This window comes from Cydia strobilella, chromosome 16 (assembly GCF_947568885.1).
Source record: "Cydia strobilella chromosome 16, ilCydStro3.1, whole genome shotgun sequence".
Lineage (NCBI taxonomy): Eukaryota > Metazoa > Arthropoda > Insecta > Lepidoptera > Tortricidae > Cydia > Cydia strobilella.
The window spans coordinates 13,206,799-13,219,671 of NC_086056.1; the positions used below are offsets into that span (position 1 = coordinate 13,206,799).

A 12,873-nucleotide genomic window follows, 5' to 3' on the forward strand; every position below is an offset into this window, starting at 1 on the left:
ATCTGCTTCTTTTTTCTTTCTGCTGTTTTTTCGCTCTTTAGCAATAAAGCCGTCTGTTGTTTACCTCTACCGGTGTTGCTGTTTTCTTTCTATATTATTTTCATCCATTGTGTTGTGCAATAAAAGAATATTTTTATTTGTATTCAATTTGTATGCTTTTCAGAATTTGCACAACTATTATCTTTTCGTAGTTGAAGTACCAATAGTGTAAAACCGGCTTTCGTTCTAACGTTATCAGGTTACTCACCGCGTTAGGCTGATTGCTATGGTTTATAAGAAATTGTACGTGATTCCGTCTCCACTAAACTCTTGAGTCCCAGTCAAGTGTGCAGTCTACTAGAGTACTTGTTTTGTGTTGTAAATTTGTCGGAAAATTTCGTTGTTTTAAAAGGTATCTATGTTTTAGGCTTAAATAGTTATTGTTTCTATTGACAGTTTTTTGGCATTTTTATGTTATGTTCAGTGATTGGCACGGATGGTGCCAAACCGCAGGTTTTCCAGAATAGAAATCTTATTCTAAATCTCAAGATTTTTTTTAAATAACAATAGAATTACTTTTTCTTTTGCGGCATTATTGAGTCATGTCCATATTAAGATTTTTGTTGGGAATCCCGCGGTGTGGCACCATCCGTGCCGATCACTGGTAATGTTACAGTTCCGTGTACTCGAGCTGGCGAAGAATTTTTACGATAAAAATAGGTACCTACCTATACAATTTTTGAACGCCAACCACAGGTCGCATACTCCCATTATTAGACATACTTAGTAGCTGTTTTGTAAATAATCAATTTTTAAGCTAGGCCAATGTTGGGCATGGTAGACTATGTTGAGGAAATTGACGGTACCATCGACCACGCTTTTATTAACTGACAATTTGTAAAGCTTATTGGTAAGACATTAGGTCTATCGATGGTCAGTTAGGAGCTTAAGAGAAGCTCAAATAGATGTCATATACTAAAAAAAAAACATTTATTTTTAGGCAACAACGGCCCATAGATACATAACTTACAGACTAACATACACACAATAAATATGATCTTAAAAACTAAAAAAAAAAACATTTTGGGGACACAACAGTCTTTTGCTGCGCCGCCTATTCTGGTGTAGAATAAAGAAAAAGCAACCCAGCCGTCGTGGCCGAGGGCGGAATCGGACCGACGTCTTACGTTTATAATTTATACAATACAAATATTCTTTATTGCTCACCAATATGAAAAAAAACATGACATACAAATTAAACTATGGTAGACAACAGGCGGTCTGTTCGCTAAAGAGCGATCTCTTCCAGACAACCTTAGCTTAGTGGGGAGTTGGAGATAAGGCAAAAAGAACAAGTAATGTGAGTAGGTGATGCAGTGAGTAATAGAAGTTGAGAAATAATAATACCTAATAATACACATACATAAATAGCAAATAGTATAAACTACATACACTATAAATAAATATCATATGTAACATATTTACGAATATATACATATAAAACACCACAATGCGGCCAACAACAATTTAAAGGGAAACAAGGAACAGGATATAAAATAACATTACGGAAGTGATAAATAATATTCTTTTACTTGAGTTTTATAAATATTAAGTGATTTAGCATGCCTTAAGTCGGAAGGTAATGAGTTCCACAACCGAACTGCCTCAAACATAAAGGAATCATTAAAAAATGTAGAAGAAGATGACGATAATTTTGGGAAAATCTGATAGACCGAACAAAGCTAAAGCGGTCTTTGAGATAGCGGGGAGTTGCAGGATTAAAGAGTATGCTATAAAGAAGCGAAAGAGTATGAAGGTTACGTCAACGTAGAATAGGAAGCCACTTGAGCTGCGAACGAAAGATAGACACATGGTCGAATTTGCGCAATCCAAATATGAAACGTATACAGATGTTCTGAATACGCTCCAGTTTGTTGAGTTGCTCTTCAGATAGATTAATATGGGCATCGTCTTAGTAAGCGAAATTTTAGCGGGGATAGAAAGAAAAAGGTAATGTAACTACTTAAAACACTAATTAAAATATTTATTATAAATAATTTGATTTATTCCCTAGTTGTTAGTTAAGAATGTTGTTGTTTTGTTAGTATGGTAAATCATTCCGCGCCGTCACTTGATCCAGTAGATTCTTGTCTTGAATTATCTACGGTCCTCCATTCGATCCCAACTATTTGCTAGTCATTCGTTTTTTGTGTCAACCGCAACCCAACCTTAACACTAAACAATTAAGTCGTAATTTGTTTGACTAGGAATATGCTATTGTAATCGAAGAGGACGTCAAATCAGCGTTTTCAATGTAAAGCCTAACGCTTTTTCTAATAACGTAAGGTAAGAAGTTGTTTACCGCATCACTTCTAAGCACATTCCAACCTTATTACTTACGAAATAAGTCGTCATTAGTTTGCTTTGCCACATCAATGTAACAAGCGTAATTAGACCTTTGTTCCTTCAATGAAAGTTGTTTAATTGCTGGCAATTGCATCTGGATGCTTCAGATATTATTTTAACTGGAGCTCTGTCGTGAAAAAAGAACAAAATAAAAAACACACGCTACCCCAATGCAGAATGGACTTCACATACACCTTTGAATTTCTTCGCATATTTTTGCAGGTCTGCTTAAGACGTTTTCCTTCAGCGTATCTTAACACGTTCGCGGACGCCTAGTGACGTCATATGTTATAGGCCAAAGGAAACAAAAAACTACACGACTGCAAAAGCAATCGTGTCCGCGAATGTGTTGATCTTGATCTCCATTGATTCAAACTGTTATTTGATTGTCAGTCATAATTTCTATGCCTTTTTAACCTATCCTTTCATTTTTTGGCGCACTTGTTGCAAGCGTTTGTGATCTTTATCCCCAGTGTTTAGGGTTGTTATTTGGATGTGCTGGATGTGTAGTTACGCCTGTTTTTAGGCGTGAGCGGCTACTTGCCGGCTGTGTTCACGCGGCGCACGGCGGAATCGGACGCGTGGACGCTACACCGCGCGATTTCGCTTGGGAATAACAGCGGTAAGCAAAATTATATTAATATAGTATATTATTTAATAATAGCCAGGTGCGGGCGTCAAAACTTGATTGAACAACGCTGAGCTTAATTTATTGCTTTTTCTTTGACACGTGACGCATATGATATGATATGATTTATTTATCTCACAATATACAATGGCACTTAAAATTACACATGGTAAATTCTTAGGAATTTATATTGTGATTGTCGGTTTTTTACATGAAAAACGCAATCATATTTATAACCGGGTCTATCCCGAATTTGTTCAACATATGTGTAGTGGGTGGTTTGAATTTGTGATGTCTACCCCAAACTTTTTCATACACTTTTCGTCGAGTAGTTACACAAATCTCTGTATTTAGCCACGTCAAATTAAGCCGAAAATAGGCAATCAGCAAAAGTAATTCGTGTATTTTTGAAAATTGGTATAGTTATACCTTGTTGTGTCCAGATAAACATACTAAAAGTCCTTGAGGGTTGGGGGTGTGCTGAGGGTGTAAGGGGGGTTGAAGGTACCTTTTTTCATATTTTATTTTATAATTTTATAATTACTTCGGACAAAAGTTTTAACATAAAATTTTCACAACAAATACTAAAAAGTACGGAACCCTCGGTGGGTGAGTCCGACTCACACTTGTCCGGTTTTTCCTCATTTGCATGTGTCAGTTATGTACATAAAATGAATAAGAATAGAATAAGATCTGTCTGTATGTAGGTATGTTCGCGATAAACTCAAAAACTACTGAATGGATTTTCATGCGGTTCTCACCTATCAATAGAGGGCTTCTTGAGGAAGGTTTAGGTGTATAATTTGTTAAGGGTAACCCGTGCGAAGACAGGGCGGGTCGCTAGTTTAACAATATTATCGATTCGTGATATGACAATTGCATGTATTAACACGATACAAGCTGATATAGCAATATAAGATAAACCTTTGATTATTAAGCTTCCTTGCCGATATGAGAAACACGTGTTGTGTGATAATGTTTTGTGTTTATTATATACGTAACATGTATGATCTCGTTTATTTACAAGCAGTAACTTCTCGCGGATAGACGTTTACTTAGCTATGACATATTAATATTATCAATGTTATCATACTGATTTAATTGATGCTGTAGGTACCTAACTGAAGAGTCATTGCCTCAAGCGAAACGCCTGATATATATACTCAATAAATGTAACACGAGTATATCTATTTGTGCATGATGACTTTTTTTTGCTAAATTAGTTTATAGTGACATCTGGTATCTCCATACAATTTATAACACAGAAACTCGCAAAATTGTATTGAGATGACATCTGTCACCATGCCCAATCTGTTTGAAAATTACTACAGTATTTACCAACCGAACGAAGATCGTACCTACTGATGCTGGAAAATATATAATGTGTGGATGTGTTTAAGTCAAAGCTCGAGTGTGGATCAGTCAGGCAAATAAAAAAAAACCGGCCAAGTGCGAGTCGGACTCGCGCCCGAAGGGTTCCGTACCATTACGCAAAAAATGGCAAAAAAATCACGTTTGTTGTATGGGAGCCCCACTTAAATATTTATTTTATTCTGTTTTTAGTATTTGTTGTTATAGCGGCAACAGAAATACATCATCTGTGAAAATTGTAACTGTCTAAGCTATCACGGTTCATGAGATACAGCCTGGTGACAGACGGACAGACAGACAGCTGAGTCTTAGTAATAGGGTCCCGTTTTTACAATTTTTTTGGGTACGAAACCCAAAAAAAAACCTTACTTTTTTCAGGGACAGCACGGCTCGTTAGATAGGCTTACGTTAATCATCTAAAACCGTTGATTCGCGATTTCGTGGTTGGGGTCGTAGTAAAAGTTGCTCAGTATAACCCAAAAACCTCCCTGGCAACGGGAATGCACTTATTTTTTAGCCAGCCTGTATACAATGTGTGGCCTGTAATAGGAGCAAAAAATTAAACTGTAGGCTATACTCCTCAAACTGACCAACATTTGTTCAGCGACTTTTAAAAATAATGAAGACTTCAGACTTCGTATTTTTCATACAAAATAAATATTAGCTTCAATGTACGCCATTATCATAGTTATTGACGTTGCCTGTCACACATTAAACATGACAAAATTCGCAATACATTGCGTCTTGAAAAAAACTTTAAAGTGTATTAAAAATCAAAACACAAGTTATTTTTAAAAGTCGCTGAACAAATGTTGGTCGGTATGAAAAGTACAGCCTACAGTTAAATTTTTTGCTCCTATTACAGGCCACACATTGTATATCGTCGTCTGAGTACCCAAGCTTTCTTGAACTTACCGTGGGACTTAGTAAATATGTGTAAGAATGTCCCTATAATAAAAATTATAGACCGCGAGCCAGGCGTAAATTTCGTCAGTCATCGCCTCCCGGGCGAAAACTCGTATAGCGGTTAACGGCTATGTTTGATTAACCCTCGTGAACGTCAGCTGCCGCTTCGTTGGTGGGTTAAGGAATGGCAGCTACCGAAACGCGTAACACGGTCTTTCCATCGCGATACAACAGGCTGACGATTTGTTTTATTAACAATAGCATCTAAACTAACATCTGACAAAGTATCAGCTGGTCACCCAGCTGACGGTCTTTCCACAGCGATACAATCGGCTGACGATTTTGTTTATTCACAATAGCATCTAAACTATCATCTGACAAAGTATCAAGCGGGAGGCGATGACAATTTTTTTTATAGAATTTATTTGCTGCACCAACGGAGCGGCAGCTGACGTTCACGAGGGTTCATCATACATAGCCGTTAACCACTATACGAGTTTTCGCCCGGGATGCGATTGGTCATGGAAATCGGTTCCCCCTGTCTATAATAACAATCCCTATAATAACATTCGTACGTCAGTGGTTAGGGGTGAACTGAACAAGGCATTAACTGGAGAATAATTTTCTAGGCTCGGATTGCAAGTCCGAATCAGATTCGAACACGGACGGGGAGATGGCCGGATACCCCCACGAGGACGCCACGCAACTAGGACACGAAAAATCAGAGGAGGTTTACAAGGAGTGGCAGAAGTACTGGGACGTGGTCATGACTGAACAGAAGAGTGACAGTATTATGAACATTACGCAGGGTGAGTTATGTTGTTGTTAATGACTCGAATACGGACGGGAGGTAGCCGGACCCCACGCGACTAGGACACGAGGAATCGGAGGAGGTTTACAAGGCGTGGCAGAAGTACTGGGATGTGGTCATGACTGAACAGAAGAGTGACAGTGTTATAAACATTACGCAGGGTGAGTGGTTGTTATTGATGACTCGAACACGGACGGGAGGTGGCCGGATCCCACGAGCCACCCGACTAGGACACGAGATCTTGATTATTCACTTATACGCTATATTAGGCGCGGCCCTAGCGTACAAGTGAATAATCAAGATCAAGTGCGGGTAGTTCGCAAAACCCACGCAGCCAGAAGTAGTTGATACAATTCCTCGCCAGTCTGCCTGTGACCACGAACGTAATGTCACGTTTGAAACTTCAGGCAAATATATATAAAAAACGTAGGTTTACGCGATTTAGTCCCGTATTCGTTGAAAATTAGACGAGCGATCGTATTATAAACATTACGCAGGGCTGTTATTGTTAAATTTTGGGTAGATCAGCAGTCATGTTGTATTTAGAGGGCCTATAGCAGCGGACATCGAATTTCGCAACTTTCGGCATCTTTCTCTTTTACTCCAATTAAGGCGTAACTTATGCTCGAAAATGAACTTCGATTTTCGCGCTTATAGCCCAAGATTGTAAGTTGTGCTGTTATTGTTTTTTTATTTTATTTATATTACCTTTCTTATAACAATTTATAGTTATTTCAGGCACTAGTATCGACTGGAAATCAAATACACAAGGAACTGGTGATATGGAAACCAAAGCTAAGGTATGTTTAAGTTCGTTTTAACAGCTTTTTAAATTGGTACCTAAAAATTTTTATTGATTGCCTAAAATGATTTTGAATTACGTGCCGAAGAATCTCCCCGGCAACACATAAGCATATTTACCTTATTACTTATGTGTTTGCTTCATATTCTTACACCTGAAACTACTAAGTATTAATAGACTGTTCTTCTTTCGCCCGGCCTTTTTTTTTTTTTTTTCTTGTTATGGCTTTTGTTATGTTAGCCAATGTCAAGTTGTATAGGAATTAGAAGTTAGGGGAACTAGGAATTAGGAAATACGGATAAGACAAAAATTTGGAAAGGGATTGGATTTACTGTAATATGTATAATTATATTATACCGGGTGTTTTCTGTACAGGAGCATTAAATTAAGCTGTAGGCTACTCCTCAAACTGACCAACATTTGTTAAGCAACTTTAAAAAAATAACTTGTTTTGATTTTCATTACACTTTAAAGTTTATTCTAAGACGCAATGTATTGCAAAATTTGTTATGTTTAAAGGGTGACAAGCAAAGTCAAACACAGATGGCAGCGTACATTGAAATATTTAATTAATATGAAAAAGGTATAATCTAAAAATTTCATAATTTAAAAAAGTTGCTAAACAAATGTTGGTCAGTTTGAGGCGTACAGCCTCCAGTTTAATTTATTGCTTTTGTTACAGGAAACACCGTGTATACTATATTTTTATATCATTATTTTCTAAAAATACTAATATTATTTTATAAATATCATACGATTACAAAATAACAAGCAAATTATGGATATAGGAAATGGGATGCGTAATGATTCAAGGCCTTGAGAACGGTGTTTAAGAGTTCAAAATTTAAATTTGGCACAGTTTATCACTTACTAACGATACCTAGTAACGGTCCATTAAATTGGAACGACATTGGGATTGTGATTTATTATTGAATAAAACAAATGAAGGTAGTGTCATAATCATTACCATCGGTGATAATTTAAAGCGCAAGCTCGCTGTTGTTAATTATCTTGAGTCGACCAAAAATAACAAACTGACATCGATAGTTGCTTGCAATCATCGTTTGATCGGGGCTATAACCGCGAAAATAGAAGTTCGCAAATTGCGCGCCGTTCACTGTCACTCTAATTACGCCTTCATTGGAGTAAAAGAGAAAGATCCCCGCAATTTGCGAATTTCGGTTTTCGCGGTAGGCGTTCTGATGCACATTTCGTATTCCTATACATGTGTAAGGCCTGAGTGGACGCTCAAAGCGGAGCGTTCGGCGGGACGTGCAGCGTCGCGTCAGGCTCACACAAGTGATGTGAGCAGCGTGCACTAAGGCCGCTCCTATACGTTTGCATTTGTTTAACATGCACGTCGCACGCCCCGCCCCCCTGCACGCTCAACTCGAGCGTCCACTGAAGCCTTACACTATGGATTGAAGCAACCAGTAATGGTTGTTGCAGCCAGACCGCCGCTGGTTCTTCGCGATGCGTCACGGCGAGCGCGTCGACCTAACATACGGCTCATGGGTGCCTTTCTGCTTCGACGAGGCCGGTAACTACGTGCGCAAGGATCTTAACATGCCGCTCACACTCGGCGAACGGTGAGAGTCCGACATGTATCTTTGTCTTCCTCTAAACCTTTTCGGTCTGTTAGCTTGCTAAGGTTGTCAAGCTTGCGTCTCATCTGCGAGCTCACAGTTTTTTTATTAGCCTTTTAGTGTGTCTCACTGCTGGGCAAAGGCCTCCCCTCTTTCCCGCCACTTGGCTCTGTCCAATGCCCATTCCCGCCACTCCACACAGAATGTATCGAGGTCGTAATCTCCGTTTGGTTGCTCTAAACAGTTGTAACATAAAAATAAACGCATAAGATAAAGGAATGTCTCTGTTCAAATTTTTCTCGATTACTAATTCCAGTTCCGAAGTAGTGCGAAAGATTATCGACAAATGATTGTGATACAATTGGGAACAAATCAAATTATTTTTATCAAATATTTTGATTTGTGTATTAAGTAGTCAGTGACTACTAGTCACACTACTATAGTCTGTATCTTTAGGTAGTTAAATAAATTTAAACAATGTGTTTTTACATTTTTCGGGTACTTGAAACATTTATCAGTTAACCAACCAAATAGAAAACTGCCTGGATCTGTTCCTCATCGTTCTGGCTTTAACCTATTTCATTTAATCGTGTAATGTTTTTATCTACCCTCAAATGGCTAAATATTTTTCGTTTTAGGTTCTTTATGGGGGCGAAGTAATAGCATATATACTTACTTACTTCACTGGCTCAGTGACCCAAAAAGGATCTTGGCCTCCGACACAAGAGAGCGCCACTCTGCCCTATTCTGCGCCACTTCACGCCAGTTGGGTATTCCGAGGGCGGACAGGTCTTTTAGGGCTTCGTCACTCCAGCGGTATCTGGGACGTCCAGACGGACGCTTTCCGCCCGGATGCCCCACATACGCTTCTCACAGCACGATCCTCTCCCACTCTCTCCAGGTGACCAAGCCAGCGGAGTCGTGTGGCTTTGATTTCGCCAATTATATTGGGCACCGCAACCATTTATTCCTGCGCCTCCAAGTTCCATCTTCTCTGATAGGCCCCGGAATCTTTCGCCAGATTTTCCTCTCCGCCACTAAGAGCTTGTTCTCTTCTTTCTGAGTCAGCGTCCAAGCTGCATATATAACAAAACTAAATTGCTATTGATTAATCATTTCATTCCGATATATTCCTATTAACAAAATAGCACGATTATATAGCAGCTTTGTTGTTACGCTGAGTAAGTAATATGTCGTAGTTAAACTTCTGTAAGTTTTGACACATCAAATTAAGTTAATTGACTTGAAGAATTCTATTATAAATTCAATATACGCGACATAATCCGTTTTCATAGTTTTATTTCATGAGTAACTATCGCGGTAACCGAAGACAATATTTTGAAGAATTCTCTTGCCCAATAAAATACCTAATTGTGGTTTGTTAACATTATTTTAAATACCTAAAGATACAGACTATGGGTATAGGTACACACATATTATACTGTTTATGATCTCAATCGGCTTCGTTACCCGCTCCCAGCTGTTCGAGAACCAAAACAACTTAGTGATATACTATTCTGATATTTCAGAGTCGGCGGCTGCGAGTCGTACTCCAAAGACACCCCACTAACCCGAGTAGGGCGGCTGCAGGCGACGCTGGTGGGCGAGGGGCTCCGCCTGGCGCAGCAGCCCATCTCGCACGTGTACGCGTCCTCCGCGTTGCGCTGCGTGGAGACGGCGCACTACATGTTGGAGGGTACGTATACTTTGTCAAGGGACTGTCTCATTTCAAACATAGACAGAGATAATTATACTATCTTTGTCTTACACTAGTACTGTCACCCAAAAGAAAAGGGTGAGTATAGTTTTTTTGTTGACAATTTGGTTTGACCAACTATAAATAATACCCGTACTAAATGTCAGCCGCCTTACTGTTCTCTTACTACTCGCGTTGGACGCCTTAACCACTTAGACTTAGATCTATCGAAAGAGTTCGTCATGCTGAGATTTCTGAGACACAACTGTAACAAAAACCGGCCAAGTGCGAGTCTGACTCGCTCACGAAGAGTTCCCATACTATTACGCAAAAAAAACGGCACAAAAATCACGTTTGTTGTATGGGAGCCCCACAGCGTTGTATAGCGGCAACAGAAATACATCATCTGTGAAGATTTCAACTGTCTAGCTATCACGGTTCATGATATACAGCCTGGTGACAGACGGACGGACGGACAGCGAAGTCTTAGTATTAAGATCCCGTTTTTACTCTTTGGGTAAGGAACCCTAAAACAAATAGTTTTTTCTTAGTGACGCCACAAAATAACAAGAAATAGTGGATCCATTTGCTCTGTTTCCTAATATTATAGTACAATTTTTACTTTTCCAGGTTACCAGAACCCGTCGCTCAAGGTGAAGGTGGAGCCAGGTCTGTTCGAGTTCAAGAACTGGCACCTGACGCCAACAATGGCTCCTTTCATGACGCCGCAGGAGCACCACAAAGCCGGGATCAACGTCGACTTGAAGTGAGTACTATCGCTTTTAACGTGTGGGACACTTAATTACATCAAGTATACACACTCGATATAAATTTCCAATTAATTATATTTTTAGCATTTTAACAGTCCCCGGCAAGCTCGGTTCTCCATACAAACGTAGTTACGCTCTCATTTTAAAACGACTAGCTTATACATATGTGCTCACTGAAAAATCCTCGATTACTAAAAAGGGGATTGATATCATGTTCGATATAGAGCCTCTTAAGATAATAAAAATATACCGATGTAATTTCCATCAAAATAATCACACTGTGAAATCAATTTTAAAATAAAAAAATAATACACTTTTTAATTTGTTGTGTATTTATTTTAAAGCCAGATAAAATAATAATATTTATTTATGTTGAATAACATCTAGATGTTGACAGTAACATCGATATATTTAATTGTCGATAAATATTTTGCTACGTCATTTTAGTATAAGTGCCGCGAGATATCACAGGTATGCTAATTTCAGACCTAGATATACCTAATGTCATTGTATGTGCAAAGTTTCATTACAATCCAACAGGTAGTTTTAAAATGAGAACGAAACTCCGTTTGTATGGGAAGGTGAAATGTTTAGGCATCTTAAATAGCCAACAACTATCTAAGAACCTTTGAATGCTGCTGTCTACTAATCTATTCTTTTTAAAAATAACTATTACAAATGAAACTGACAAGAAAAAGTAACAAAATATTCGTTTTGTTTTACAGTTACAAGCCGTACATAGAATTGGACATTACCACATCAGAGACTTTAGAAGATTTTTATAAAAGGAATGAGCTGGTGATGCATTCGGCGGTCAAGGACACTGAGGCGGAAGGTATACTATAATATTGTAAATGCGAAAGATCGATAAAAAGCAGATTGGATAAAAAATAAACTACCCAAATTACTAACTCCACGCAGACGAAGTCGCGGGTAAAAGCTAGTAATGTATTTTTCGGTTGTACCTTGTTTTGCAGAAAATTGTTTAATAGAATGTCATGTTTCGCAGAATTTTCATTTCATAGAAAACATATTTTTTCTCAAAGGGTCGCAGTTCCAACCTAACCTAACCTACTTTTCTGTTAGACCTAATGGGTTCTACACAATGACCTTTTAGCTGTACCTAGAAATTTTACGGTTTTCGAAAAAACAAGGTTTCTATGAAATGAAAATTTGCGAATCATTACGTTCTATGAAACAATTTTCTGTGAAAGAAGCGGACACCATATTTTTCAATTTGTATTTTTTCTTTGGCCGTGTTAGGCCCTTGAATTAGAAGCTTAGTGAAATACCAAGGTTTCTATGAAATGAAAATTCTGCGAATCATTACGTTCTATGAAACAATTTTCTGCGAAAGAAGCGGACACCATATTTTTCAATTTGTATTTTTTCTTTGGCCGTGTTAGGCCCTTGAATTAGAAGCTTAGTGAAATACCAAGGTTTCTATGAAATGAAAATTCTGCGAATCATTACGTTCTATGAAACAATTTTCTGCGAAAGAAGCGGACACCATATTTTTCAATTTGTATTTTTTCTTTGGCCGTGTTAGGCCCTTGAATTAGAAGCTTAGTGAAATACCAAGCAGTTAGAAAAACACCATAAAGCAGCAACGACAACAAACAGTTAAGCATGTTGAAGCATTGTGTAGTCGAAAGCAGAATTTTCAACACTTGTTTAACCTAAAGATTCCTATAATCAAGATGCTCCCTGAACCCATTTACGTATACATGATGGACTTAAAATTCAGCGCCACTGTCTTTTTTCAAACCCCGACGCAAAAAGAGGGGTGTTATATTATAAGTTTGATCAATATGTGTATGTCTGTCTGTGGCACCGGAGCTGTTAAACGGGTGAACCGATTTGGATGCATATTTTTTATTTGAAAGCCGATTTTCTAGCGGTGGTTCTTAATCTTATA

At 38.3% G+C, this 12,873-nt stretch overlaps 1 protein-coding gene across 4 annotated transcripts in view; it reads left to right on the top strand.

Moving 5' to 3' along the window:
• The window catches only part of LOC134748604 (ecdysteroid-phosphate phosphatase), a 30,960-nt gene that overhangs the window by 14,308 nt on the left and 3,779 nt on the right, over positions 1-12,873 (top strand). For 2 of the 4 annotated variants that reach the window (XM_063683396.1, XM_063683399.1), the window contains 7 exons: positions 2,912-3,007; positions 5,920-6,099; positions 6,831-6,901; positions 8,353-8,492; positions 10,019-10,185; positions 10,816-10,951; positions 11,681-11,790. In XM_063683396.1, coding sequence (XP_063539466.1) covers positions 2,912-3,007; positions 5,920-6,099; positions 6,831-6,901; positions 8,353-8,492; positions 10,019-10,185; positions 10,816-10,951; positions 11,681-11,790 — 900 coding nt within the window. Of the gene's footprint in view, positions 1-2,911; positions 3,008-5,919; positions 6,100-6,183; positions 6,263-6,830; positions 6,902-8,352; positions 8,493-10,018; positions 10,186-10,815; positions 10,952-11,680; positions 11,791-12,873 lie in introns of all 4 variants that reach the window. The other 2 variants (XM_063683398.1, XM_063683397.1) reach the window with 2 other exon arrangements.